Consider the following 13,900-nt stretch of genomic DNA (forward strand, 5'->3'; position numbering starts at 1 on the left):
CCTGACAAAAAAGGAAAATTAAACATATACTTAAAAATCTATTGGCAATGACTGCACAAGTCTTTGTCCTGAAAATTTATTTAGTACGGAATAGGCTCAGATAAATGATTGACTTGATAGGTTTTGAGGTCAGCATCAGGAAATTCCTTTTTAATGCCTTAGAGATGATTTTACTGAAATCAGTGCACACCGATTAGCAGTAACCACATAAACAACAAAATCAAGAGGTCACTGTTCTCAATAGATAACACACTTCCCAAGGGGGCCTGGTCCACATATAGTTTATTGATGTAATAAAACAATACAGTTAGTGTTAGATCCAACCACAGAGAGAGAAAGAATGAGTGAATGAAAAATTTGTACAGTACATATAGGAAATAGGATGTTTGTGAGACAACTACTCATTTCAAAATCAAAAGGTTTCTAAAATATATTGAGTTATTGACATCTACATGAATACATGGATGTTAACAGCAACAAGGTGCATAAAAACCAAAACATCAAATATTGAGCAACTCAGTGATGTACTAGGCAACTTTGCTAACAATGCATGATGTCTTACGATCTGCTTGAAATATCACCTATACCACACAGGGTAAACAAAACATTTAGATTTAATCTCAGATACACAATATTAGCATGAACTTCCACAACTACAGGCAGGGATTTTTCTGAGCTGGCGAAGTGACTACTTTAGGAACATCAAATCCTCTCTGTAAATTAAGAGAATGTATCCAAATAAAATGCTGTTATAGTCCTTTCCAGATAAAACCCTTCCCTTTTACTTAATACTCATTTCAGTCATAAGCATAATACAGCATTTAAGAACACAGTTTATATTACAACATGACTAAAACAATGACATCCTCGAGAATTAAACATGATTTCATAGGCAAAAAACAAACAAACTGTCAAAGATTCTTCTCCTTAAAAACTAGTTTTATAAATGTAGACTATATTGCATGAGGAATTGCTGGTATTTTTCTTAAGAAAATATATTGTGCGATTGTGGCTACAATGCACTGCTGCAAAGCATTGTTGTTTCATATAAAAAAAATCATTAAAATAAAAATTTGTTTTAAAATAACTGACAAAGCATACATCTTCCCACTACTTATGAAGAGCAGGCAGGAAGTACTGACAGTTTTACTGTGTAACATTTTACTGATAAGAATCTTTCAGTGAAACTCTCCAGCCAAAAATAATAAAAAATAAATACGTTTTTAAAAACAGGTGCATATTTCAAAGCTGCTATTGCAAGGATGTTTTAAATGTAATGGACTTAAAGTCTATGTACCAAAGAACTATGAAAATGCACTATAATCTGAGTTGTTACATAAAGACTATATGAAAAAAGTCTGTCAAAATAAGTAAAGTAGAAAGGGGATCGAAACGGAACTAACTGAATTAGTGCAGTATTGTAGCCAGGCTTCTAAAATCAGATATAGAAAATATAAATAGACTGCTTTAGGTGATGATTCTCCAGTGTCCAAAAAAAGAACAAGTATTGTGAAAACTCAGTTAACTTGATCCAGAGCTCTGAGCAATTCTTCACCCTGTAGCAGGTTTCTGCTGCCTTGTATGGGAGCATTTACTTCGCAATCATAACTGGTAAGTTGTGGTAGTCCAGTCTCATCCATTGACTGTCCTAGGAGCTTACTCGCTATATCTAAAAAGGAAGAAGATAAAGATAAGGGCACAATACTTACTGTATTTTACATTTCCCAAATTAGCGTATAGGGCGAGACAAGTTCCATTAGCCAATACAGCTTTAATAATATTTAATTTCCCCCCTCCCTCCCACATATACGAACACTAACCAGTTGATAGTAAGATGATTGTCTTTTGTCCCACTCCATTCTGGCCATTAGATTTGCACCCTTTTACACGTTTCCAACAAAGCGATGCATTCGCTCCACAATCTTCTGACTGCTGGAATAAAGATCCCTTTAAAAAAAAAAACAAAAAACCCAAACCACTTATTTCTGCAGCTCATGTATGCAAAAATTTCAAGAGGAAATCAATCACCAGTTCTTGTCACTATAGTTACTAACATGCTGCTACTATTTAAAACTGAATTCATTCAGTACCTGAGAGAAAAAGTTTAAGAGCAAATTAGTGTAGACTGATGTTTAAAAGTAAAAGCGAGTCACTTTAGAAACAAAAAACATTAAGAAGGATAAAGATAACCTTGGTTTTAATAAAATCAAACACCATCCTCAAAATTAGGGTGCATGTATATGTAGACATCCCCCCCCCCGCCCCCCCCAGCCCCCCTTTACTACTTTTGCTGGTCACTCCCACTGCCTGAGGAGGCAGCAGCGTTCACTGAAGTGAATGGAAATAAAAGACACAGGAGAAGAGAGGAGAACTACTATGGCATTACTACTGTTCCCAAGCCCCACGTGCACAAAAGGTTAAATGGTTTTTATATCTAGTTATGTGAATTTTGCTCCCACACGGCAATTATCTTGCCTCCCAGCTCAGCTGCCCCCTTTCTTTTGTTCTCATTGTCAATGTGTAGGGCCCTACCAATCTCATGGCCATGAAAAACATGTCAGGGACTAAGAAATAAGCCCCTCCCCCTGACATCTGATCCGCCTCAGCCAGAGTCCAGGCTGAGCGGGGGTGGGGCACGATTTCTTCTTCAGCTGCAGGGCTGCTCTCAGGGGGGAGTTCAGACCCACCTCCATGTACCTTTTGGGTTGGGGCCCCCACAGTTACACCACTGTGAAAACCTGAAATTGACCAATTTTAAAACCCTCTTGCCATGAAATGGATCAAAATGGACCCTGAATTTGGTCGGGCCCTACCAATTTGGAATCCTGACTCGTCCAATCACAGGCGTGGCTCTAGAATCACTTTTGACAGCAGTAGACAAGAGATTCTGTGGTACAGGAGAGAGCAGAAGGCTCTGTGTGCCTTCATAGGAAAGTTACTGCTTTCTGGAATAGGTAAGAAAACAGGTCTGCTAAACCAGAAAGCAAGACAAAAGGAAAAGCCAACCATCTACAGAAATGCTTAGAAGCTGGGCAACAGCCAGCAAGAGTGCTAATTCTGATGCCTGGATTTGGAAGTTCTTGTCCTTTCTCTGGCTGTTGAACATGGAGGGGTGAAGACAGTGGAATGTTGGGAAAATCCTAGAGACTTACATACTCAGGTATGTTGTTTTTCACTTTGAATTACTTCACTTTTTCGCTAAGAATTTTCTGCATATGTGAAATCTATAGAAACAAGAAAACCTGCCTTTGGTGTAAAAAAGGTTAAAACGAATGACTCAATAGTCAGAAGATTTAAAAGTTACATTTTCACAGTAAGGTTAACTCAGCCACATTGTACTAGTATATAACTAGTATATTTTTTTGCGCAACGTAACAGTTCCCTTTACCTTTCCTAACCTTTGATTCATTCGTTTTGAAATCTTATTACACCAATGTATTTTTCTTTTTAACCAAGGATACATCTACACAGCAAGCAGCACCATGGCAAAAGAGTCTCAGACCCCCGTCTACAGTGGGGCATGCTACAGTGCTAAAAATAGCTATGTAGATGTTTGGGTTCAGGGATGGGCTTCAGAGCTCAGGCTCCAGCCCGAGCCGGAATGTCAACCCAGCTATTTTTAGTGCTGTAATGCAAGCCCCCTGAGCCCAAGTCTGTAGATCCAAGCTCTGAGGCTTGCTGTGTAGATGTACCCTAAATGGCCTTGTTTTAAAAAAAAGTTACACAAATAGTATATTCCAGTTTCTCTTCATGCACAGAACTATGGAACGCTACACTGACAGGAGCATAAAATCTTGTGTGTAGCTCTTCAAAACCAGGATCTATATTTACATAACCCTAAAATATGAGAGAGTATAAACCTAAACTTAGCAGCAGTTTTCTTTTACACGTGCGCAACACACATTTCAAATGCTTACAACTCCATTTGGGGCAGGCTGTACAAGCTGGTTTGGAACTAGTCCTCAGTAAAACCTACACAGGGGTGGTCAAATTTACTGACCCTCAATCATCAGAAGTTCAAGAGCCCCGTGCGCCTGCTGGGGCTTGGGGCTCCAGTCCTGTGTGGAGGGGAGATTTCAGAGTTCAGCCCTGTGATAGGCGCCTGCTCAGGGTTTCGTCTCTGCAAGGGGTGGGGGTGGCTGCGTGTCTCTCAGAGCTTCAGCCCCACAGTGGGCGCCTGCACGGACTGAGAGCTTCAGCCCTGCTCCTGCTGAAACCCTAAGCCCTGGCACACGTGCCCCAGAGGGCTGAAGCCCCAAGCCCACAGCATGCGCATCCCGTAGGGCTAAAGCCCCGAAACCCCCCTCCCAGCCGGGCAGAAGCCAGAGCTGACAGGTGAGGGGGACGTGTGGGATCATGTGCCCCCCCCCAGATTTTTGCCAGGGTTTGCTGTCCCTGCTTGGTCACATGGTGCTGTTGGGCCTCCTCCCTGCACGGCAGCTGCTGGAACCAGCAAGCTGGGAGCTGAGGCAGCAGGGAAAGGCAGTGGCAAACAGCTAGGAGCTGCAGGGAGAGCCGCTGATTTTGCTGCTGCCTCTCTCCGCAGAGCTAAAACAGCTGCCCCTCCCTGCAGGAGCTACCTCTCCATGCGGATTTAACATGTGGGAGCTGCAGGGAGGGCCGCTTGAGGGTAAGAGGGGATGGTGTGTGAGGGGCAAGCATGACAAGTTGGGGGGGGAGGAGAGTCCTTTAATTCGTGTCCCCCCTCTCAGCGGGCACCAGTCATCTCTGGCAGAAGCCCCTAGCCCCACCACCACCCTGCTGCAGGGCAGAAGCTCCAAGCTCCCTCCCCCCAGTCTGGTAGGCGGAGAATTGGTGGTGGGCTAAATGTAAAAGAGTCGCATGCGTCTCACGAGTCATGGTTTGGCCACCCCGACCTAGGCACTGGAAAATTTAATCTTTTAAAGCACAACCTTTGAGTTACCTGTGTTAAAAATAGTAATTTTTCAAATACACGGACAGAAAGACGTTGCCTTTAAGCAGAGACAAAATCAGTAATGGAAATTTTAGCTAAAACGAGAAACTGAGAAAATTATGAACGTGAGAAAAAAGGGGATGACAGGCACTGTATAAATGGAAGCCTAAACAGAACCTTAATTATAGCAGCTGCCCTACACTGCAATACACGAAGCTAGCACAGATCATTTGCTATTTTATCAGTGGTGACATCTGTTGAAATGGCCTAAATGGGAAAAATATGGCAGCCATAGCGACAATAAGTAAGACACATGCAGCAAGAATCATTAGAACATTGATGGAGAATGATGAATTCATAAAAGGCTAATCAGGAAAAACCAAACATGCATGTGAATGCAAAGAGCAAAGAATGAAAACACAGTGTTAGAATTTTTTTTTTTTTTAAATAAAAAGATTAAGAGAAGCTAAGGAGAATAAAAACAAGAGTCTCTAAATTACCTAACAAAAGGCTTCAGGAGCTTTACAGAAGAACTGGATATACAACAAGTTTTCCCCAACCTTCTGGGAGACAAGAGGTAGATAGCCAGTAAACAAAATGTAAGCAGTCATTCCAAAGCCAGGACAGGATGTAGGGATAATTCACAATTCGGAAGAAAACACATGCTAGCCTACAGCTACAAAGCAAAACAGAAAAAACAAAACGTCCCTGGCAGCAAGTCTTAGAGCCCAGGTCAACTGACTCAGGCTTGCAGGACTTATGCGGTGGGGCTAAAAACGGCAGTGCAGGCATTCAGGCTCAGGCTCCGAAACGTAGCCAACCGGGGTGAGGATCTTTGAGTCCAGGTTCCAACCAGAGCCCAAATGTCTATACTGCTATTTTTAGTCCCGCAATACAAGCCCAAGTCAGTTGACCCAGGCTTTAAGACTTGCTGCCATGAGGTGTTTTTGGTTTTGTTTTTTGCTACATATACACATTCTAAGACCACACTTGTGTTTCAGACCATCAAAGAATCAGAAAGTCTCGAGACGCATACCGTGATAGAGAATTAACTTGTGTGAAGTTTTTAAAAGGAATGGATTTTATTTGACAAGTGACATAGGCAATAAGAGATCTCTCTGAAGTTCTCAAGATACATCAAGGAGAGAGAAACGTAGCTGTACTAATGTCAAATCCCAGGATTTCAGAATACTGACTCAGTGTAAAAAAAACCCCAAACAAACCCCAAACCAAAAATCCCCAGATGGAATTTTGCTAAAATAATTGTATGCAAGATGATAAAGTTGTGGAACACCCTGGTAAGTGAAACAATACAAACTACATAGCTGATTAAAAGGAATTTTTCAGGTGCTATAAGGACAAGTGATGGGTTATTCACAAGTACAATCACTAACTACAGGACAGACTATGCCCTCAACCCTCTTTTTAGCCCATAATGTTCCCATTCTAACATTCTGATTGTGTCTATTCAAGGCACAAATGTATATAACTATAAATATATTTCTATTTGTAGGATTTACACATCTTTCCAAATCTGTGCTGCTCCTGTTCCAGCTATTTGCACTGTCTCTGATTTTGAGGGACATGGAGATAAAGTTTGAAATAGTAATGACATGCACTGTTAGCAGGTGAACGTTCTTTTTAGTCTCATGTTCTTACAATGCCTTATTTTCTCCTTAGGAAACACATTCCAGGAAACTGTTTCACAAATGAAAAGTTTATCTTCTATCTAGCTGAGAAATTTGTCTGGGTGCAGAGGGTAGTTTAAAACTATTTTGACAGTGGGAAAGAATTGAAAATCAGGGGGTTTGCATTCAGGAAGACATAGGATGTTATGAACTTAAATGATTACTTTGGTCACAGGATTTTGCTGTACGACACTAGCTAAAGTCAGATTCTATATCAGTGGTTAATTCTGGAAACAGTAAGATTACAACTAATTTTAAAAGAAAAATAATACCAAAACTTACAATTCCCACTGCTTGAAAAAGCGAGCCATCATATTCCATCTTTCGCTTTCTCTGAGAGTTATGCAAAGCTAGCATCTTTGGATTTAGTTCTTCATTCATTGCAGATCTAAGAAAAATTGATTCAGTCCATTAAAGTTCCCACTATACTCAAGCCAGTCTTTTATAAACACTTTGTAAAATAAATATTTCACAGTGACAGTCAAGTTATTTATGTGTCCTAATTTTCTATGATTAGAAAGAATTCTAGCTTTAAATCTTGCTAAATCAACTACTTCTGATCCTAACATGGAAAACTGGCTGTCCTTTAAAAAGTTCTTCTCTACAGAAAAACAGAGAAAGCTTAAGTGTTTGTCATTCTGCTGTCCCTCCTTAGACAGCAGGCATGGGGAGAGCAATTAAAATATTCATTTTGCATGTCCATGCACAGGGAAAGCTACTTTGTTTTATCCCATGGATTGAAATTCTGATTTGGTGACACTGTATGTCATGATAAAAATCTGTTTTGGATGCTCATAATCCATATTGCTGAAGTCTGACTTATTTTAAGCATAACATCTAAGCTTAAGGCATAACTACAGTCTCCGCATTCATCACAAACTGGGCAAGAAATTACTTATGCATACCCTCTCTCAATTGGCTTACTGGACTGTTTTATTTACACAACTCAGGTATGAAGAGGAGCAGAACAAAAATATGAACAAGAATGGTTCAATTGTTTGTTTTCTATACAAAGGCTTGATGTAAATAAAAATGCAAACAAGGTTCTGGGAAATTAACTCCAGTCTACTGTTGAAGTGCACTAAACCTAAAATCTTCTTTTAAAGCACAAACTAAGGTGTATAGCTTATTCAAAAAAAGAGATCAAAGACAACAGCAGATAATACTGTACTGGCTAATTTCTTCAAGATTAATGGGTAATGAGATTTCAGCTTCGTTTTTACAATACCTTTTACTCAAAGTGACTGTTAACAAATTGGGTGTTCCTGGATAAGATTTCTCCGTCTGGTCCAATGTTCCTTTTCCAGCCCTGATTGGAGATGCAGTTCGACTTCGATTTCCACCATATGGTGAGGCTGGGGCGCTGTTGGTTTCGTTGATTATGAGGACAGGAGACTGAGAAACAAGTAGAGTCTTAATGTCATCCATGCATTCTGTTTTCACTGGTGTTATTTCCTCAGCGGCAGTAGAGGGCGTATGAGTTTGCTGAAATATGGTATTGGTGGCCACACTCTGAGTGCTCGCACAACCACTCTCCAGTGAAGGTGGCTGATCAAAGGATCGTAACTGGAAGTCATCATCCATTGGGATGTAAGGAGCTAACATCTCCAAGTCTAAATCAGTTTCCTGAAAGAATAATAAAACGGGTAAATAAAGTTTCTAGGGTATCTGTGCAATACCCAAGAATGCGTCATCATCTGTAAATAGTCTGCCACTTCCCCTCTCCCCAAACCTCTAGAATAGTGCTGTGTGAACACCATTTTTTTATATCTCAAACACTATTTAGAACAAGCTACCAACTCATCTTCCATTTTCAGAAATACTGCTCCTGTATTTTAACACATTAATTTTAACATTTGATAAAATAAGCTTACAAATACTGTGCTCTAGGATACGCTTAAGATGACATTTAAGTTTAACTTAATGTACATACCTGAGTAGAGAATGGATTTTTTGCTTCTGTGTCTATTGCAAAGAGTTTTTCCACTAATTCCAGCTTAAACTCATTAGCCATATCATTATCCACATCAAAGCAATACTCATTGGGACTACGGGGCTGTCAAGACAAATCAATTCAATTTTAAGTACAAATTTTCAATTGGTTCAACATTGTGTTATTTTCCATTGTTTCAAGAAACAATGGGCTTAAACTGTAGCAAGGGAAGTTTAGGTTGGACATTAGGAAAAACTTCCTGTCAGGGTGGTTAGGCACTGGAATAAATTGCCTAGGGAGGTTGTAGAATGTCGAGCACTGGAGATTTTTAAGAGCAGTTTGGACAAACACATGTCAGGAATGGTTTAGGTAATACTGGAGACTGGACTAGATGACCTCTCGAGGTCCCTTCCAGTCCTATGATTCTACAGCTTCACGCTAAAAAACCCCCATAAAAACGTGCAACCAAACTATAATTGCAAAAATTTCATGAAAATTCAATGGGACTGGATAGTATTTGCATTCATCTAAATATGCCCAGAGTTTTCACCATCGTCAGCTTGAATAGATCGCCCCAATTTGGGGACTGTGGGACAGGTATAAATGTGTCAGAAGTTTATACACTGATTTGCTGTAACTCACTCATTAATTGCAATAAGCATATCTCTGAATCTTAAGTTCTTTAAAAGACGTACTCAAAACAGTTACATGCTTCATATGCAGTTTCAAGCTCTAATTTTTTAAAAAACTGAAAATATAGCTTTCAAACTGAAAAGTAAAGTAATCTTTTATTGACCGGTCATGCTGTAAATATAATTTAACAGTACATGGCCACAATTTATAAATACAGTCAAAACAATTATGCAAATACTCTAAAAAACAAACGCTGTGGCTGCCATAGTGTCTAGAGATATTTACTCAAAAGCCTACTACACATTTATTTGGATGACTGTCTTCCCAAACTGTATGACTGACCTCAGGTGAACTTTGGTTAGTGCTTGCCTCAGAAGGGCTGGCTGGCTGTTCTTGCCTCTGGTGGCTGGAAAATGCAAGTTCGAGTGGTTCTGTGTTTGGCTCCAGCTTTGATACAACTTCTCTGTTGAGTGCAGGGTCAGCATTGCTACGAAGTGGCTTTGTGGCTTCAGAGGCAGGAAGTGGGGACATTGCCAAATTTATATTCTGCAATTTCTCACTGGATGAGGGGAGCATTACATCATTATACAAAGGAACTTCATCATATTGTTGCTCATCAGACTCTATAAAAATTAAAAAAAACAATCAACCTAAGTAAAAGCGCTGAGTGGGTCTATGGACCTCATTAAATAACAGCAGCTGAAATATTTTTTGTTAAGCAAGTGATACCAGCAGGTTATTTTCTAATGTTTATTTTAACATACACTAATATGATCAATCAGTAGGGTCTCTGACTTAAACACAAACCCACCATTACTGCTGAAATCTAAAGAGATAATCGTGTCTCCAGGAGCTGGTGCGAGCAAAGTTAAAGCATCTGGTTCCTTTTTAAGTTTTTCAAAGAGGCTGTTAGTATCTTCTAGGTCAGCCTTGCTGAATATTTTCATATCAGGAGACTCCACTGGTTTCAGCATGCACTCAGTCTGTGCAAGGGAAAGAAATAACTCCTTCTGTACAATCTCACTGTCAAAACCAAAAAGAAAGACTATTCTTTAAAGAGCAGCTAGCAGCTCATGGGAAGTTCAGAAACAATTCTGCCAATTCTATTTTGTTTCTCTTTGCTCGTCATATGCATTTTCATTAACACAGAAGTTTTTAAAATTCTGTTATTGCCCATTCATCCCTCAAATTCAATCTTTTCAGAAACCAATTGTGATCATATAAAGGGATAACTTCACGTAAGTAATTATGACGGCTGTGCTCTATTAAAATGTCAGTAATAAACAGATTAAAAAAATACCAAACACAGATATGGAAATCTTAATTTTTTTTTACACAACAATTATATGCTGTTTTACTGGTTATTACAGATTAATTCACAATTTTGAAGAAGTTCAAAAGATTTCCAAAAACAGCAAGTTGCAGTCAATATTAGCAATGCAGTTATTTTACCAGTGAAAAGTTAAAGTTTTGAGGAAACAAGAAAAGTCACACTTATGAAGAAGCGGGAGGAAAGATTATATTTTAACAGAGTTAAATAGTGTTAAAGAGGGACACAGTTAACACACCACTGAAAAACTCCAGACAAAAAGGTAAAATTAGAGATCTGGACATCTATCTAGACCAGGGGAGGGCAAACTAAGGCCCATGGGCCAGATCTGGCCCATCAGGGCTTTCAATCCAGCTCGCAGGGTTGCCAGCCCTGCTGCATGCCACTGCCACCCCAGAGCCACTTGAGGTAAGTGGCGCCGGGCCGGAGCCTGCACCCCTCCTGCACCCCAAACCCTAACCGCCTATCCTGAGCTCCCTCCTGCACCCCAACCCCCTGCCCTGAGCCCCCTGCCGCACCCCTCCTGCAGAGTCCTTCCGAATTCTACATTCAGATTTTCCCATTGACATCAATGGGAGTTCTAGGTATACATTAAAGAGCGACTCTACTTCTCAGTTTATTGCTCCCTTAACCCTGTAACTGGCAATTTTCTAGGCGAATGCAAAGCATTGCTTGTAAAGGAAATAGTAAATGCCAGAACCTATCTAACATGAGGTCAGATCCTTTGGGCTTTGGCTCAATCTACAATAAAGAAACATGCAAAAAGTGTTTAACTACTCACAGCTTACCTCAAGACGTAATTTACACACACTATGCACTGTGGTTGGGAGTTCTTAGTGCTGTATATAACAGTTGCTTGAGTTTCAACCCAGACATATCCACCGTGTTTAGCAAGCATTCTGTACTGTCCTGTAGTCACTTGCCCTTTAGTGAACACTAAAGCAGAAAGGTCAACTTTAGCTATAAAAAGTCACTTCATTATTCTAAAGCAAAAATAAACAATCACTTCAGAGCCACACGTGCTATTAAAAACTTTCAAGTAGTTCCCTCCCCACACACACCCTCCCTATCTTATCTAAAGGACTTAAATTACAGAGAGTTATATGTCTGTCTTTCCACTTACTATCATGATGAGTTTTGGTCAGATGATCAGAGTCCAGAGCATGATAGTATTCATAGATGGAGTGACCCAAGAGTTCTTCTGGCTCATATCCCATCAGCTCTGTAATTCTTTAAATTGAAAAGAAGAAAGAAAAAAAGTTAAGTGAAAGCAGAAATAGAGAAGTAGATAAGAACATGAGAATGGCCCTACTGGGTCAGACCAATGGTACATATAAGCCCAGTATCCCATCTTCCAACAGCAACCAGTACCAGTGCATCAGAGAGAATGAACAGAACAGGGTAATTATTGAATGATCCATACTGCCGTCCAGTCCCAGCTTATGGCTGTCAGAGGTGTAGGGTCACAAGAGCATGGTGCTGCATCCCTGACCTCTTGGCTAACAATCATTTATTTTTATGATTAGATGAATATATTTAATGCAGATGTTAATGGCTCTAAAGATACAATCTCTTCCAAACCAGAAACTCCCAGATGAATACATTGCCAACAACAGTGGTGCGTTTAAAATGAGAGTTTTCCTTTCAAGCAGGGTTAAACTGAGGAAACTTGCCTCTTCTGATGTTTGCCTAACTCAAAGATCTCATAGTCCTATTCCATTAGTCTTTCTAGGCATAGTTTTACTAACAGCTGGAATGTTCATAACCCTCCACTTCTGGATATTAAAATCTAATCTCAGCTCTTTATACATCATTTTTTCTCTTATTAAATACAGGACAGTGGCTACTCTGAAAGGATGTAGTATGCCATTTCTACTAATACTATATTCAGAAGTTAAATCAAATATAGATAAGATATTATACCTGCTTCAGCACTATTTTATTCTGTAATTGTTTAAGATGAATAAGAATCTGAAATTTCAGCAATCCTAACTTTTACAAGCGCAATCCCTTTAACCACTAGATGGCAGTGTTGTACACAGAACAAAAACAAGAGCACTCAGTTTAGCTGCCAACAAAAGAAACCAGAGAAACAGAACACACAGAAATGGCACTGATCTCACTAAACTGGCTGAATCGGTGCAATTTCTGCATGCAAACCAGTTCCGAAAAAACACTTGCACTAACATACAATATATTTGTTTGAATCTAACAGCAACCTGATGAAGCAACAGTTTACGTTAGAAGCAGCAATCTCCGACCACTGCTTATTCTATCAAGAAGTAGTAGCATACACTGGTATTGATCGCAGTTTTAAATCCAATGTTGTAAAGTTACTTATTCCATATTCTGACCTTGACAAACTAAGTTTTCACTACGAGCTTGTTAGATAAATTCATTTTGCTCAGAAGTGGTCAATTGTACACATGCAAGAAAGGTTTATAAAGAAATACAAAACACTGAAATTAGCAGCTGTGTTACACCCCAGAGGTGGCTGCACTTCACTGATGGGTAAAAGGGTATCTGATTTTTAAAATGCCTTTAGATCCTTCTGGATGAAAGGTGCTACTCTGCCAATTCAAATTCTTCCAAAAGTGATGACTCCATACAGGAATTATTTCCTTAATGTAGTAAACTTCTCAGGTTAAAAAAAAAAAAAAAAGAAATCCTTGCTTTTTACATAAAATATATTGACCAATTAAAAAATGACAAGCTAGTAAAACCTGAAGTACCACATATGAACTCAGTTTTATAGATAGGTGAAAGTTAAGCAATAAAACTACCCACAAGTATAAAAACTACAATAATGCATTGAATGTTTGTCAGAGCTTATATTTGGCTTTACCTTTCATCACAATATGAAAATTTCATATCCAGGCTGTGGCGACTGAGGAATGTCTTGCTGTCCAAAGGGACTTCAATGTTTGATGGATGAGGGATAGGTACACAGATCAACACCAAGCATGTCATGGGAGGCTTCTTATATCCACAGAGAGTCTGATTATTGCAGGTATCATACACACGAACATGCCCTGTACAGTGAAGTACCTATGGGGGGGAGGGGGGAAAACATTTAAAAAACTAAGTTCTGTATTGGAAAAGGAGATTGACATAATAACTGTTTTAGTTTCATAAGTGGACAGTGGCCTTCCTCTCTCCCTCTGCCCTAGGTGAGCTATTGGTGTCCGTAACCAAAATGCAATAGCAGCATTCAAGCAATATACATGACATCTGCTACAGTTATGTTAAAAAAAAATTCCTCCCCACTTACACTATGCACATTAAAAATGTTAAGTTGGCTACCAACTTTTTTTCCTTTTTGGTGCTCACTGAATTTATGCTTAAGTTAATTGATTCATCTTTGAAAATTGCCTCTACAGCCAACAGACGAGTGCAATCAC

General features: G+C 39.5%; 1 protein-coding gene across 1 annotated transcript in view; it reads right to left on the reverse strand.

Moving 5' to 3' along the window:
• Positions 1–265: 265 nt before the first annotated feature.
• Positions 266–13,900, reverse strand: part of HIF1A (hypoxia inducible factor 1 subunit alpha) — a 41,749-nt gene continuing 28,114 nt past the window's right edge. The window contains exons 6-15 of the mRNA XM_077819517.1: positions 13,345–13,547; positions 11,623–11,729; positions 11,288–11,435; positions 9,981–10,192; positions 9,512–9,792; positions 8,537–8,659; positions 7,832–8,229; positions 6,886–6,991; positions 1,821–1,947; positions 266–1,669 (exon numbers count right to left, since the gene is read on the reverse strand). Coding sequence (XP_077675643.1) covers positions 1,518–1,669; positions 1,821–1,947; positions 6,886–6,991; positions 7,832–8,229; positions 8,537–8,659; positions 9,512–9,792; positions 9,981–10,192; positions 11,288–11,435; positions 11,623–11,729; positions 13,345–13,547 — 1,857 coding nt within the window. The 3' untranslated portion in view covers positions 266–1,517. The remainder of the gene's footprint in view (positions 1,670–1,820; positions 1,948–6,885; positions 6,992–7,831; positions 8,230–8,536; positions 8,660–9,511; positions 9,793–9,980; positions 10,193–11,287; positions 11,436–11,622; positions 11,730–13,344; positions 13,548–13,900) is intronic.

The sequence above is a fragment of the Eretmochelys imbricata genome, chromosome 6 (genome assembly GCF_965152235.1).
Source record: "Eretmochelys imbricata isolate rEreImb1 chromosome 6, rEreImb1.hap1, whole genome shotgun sequence".
Taxonomy (NCBI): domain Eukaryota; kingdom Metazoa; phylum Chordata; order Testudines; family Cheloniidae; genus Eretmochelys; species Eretmochelys imbricata.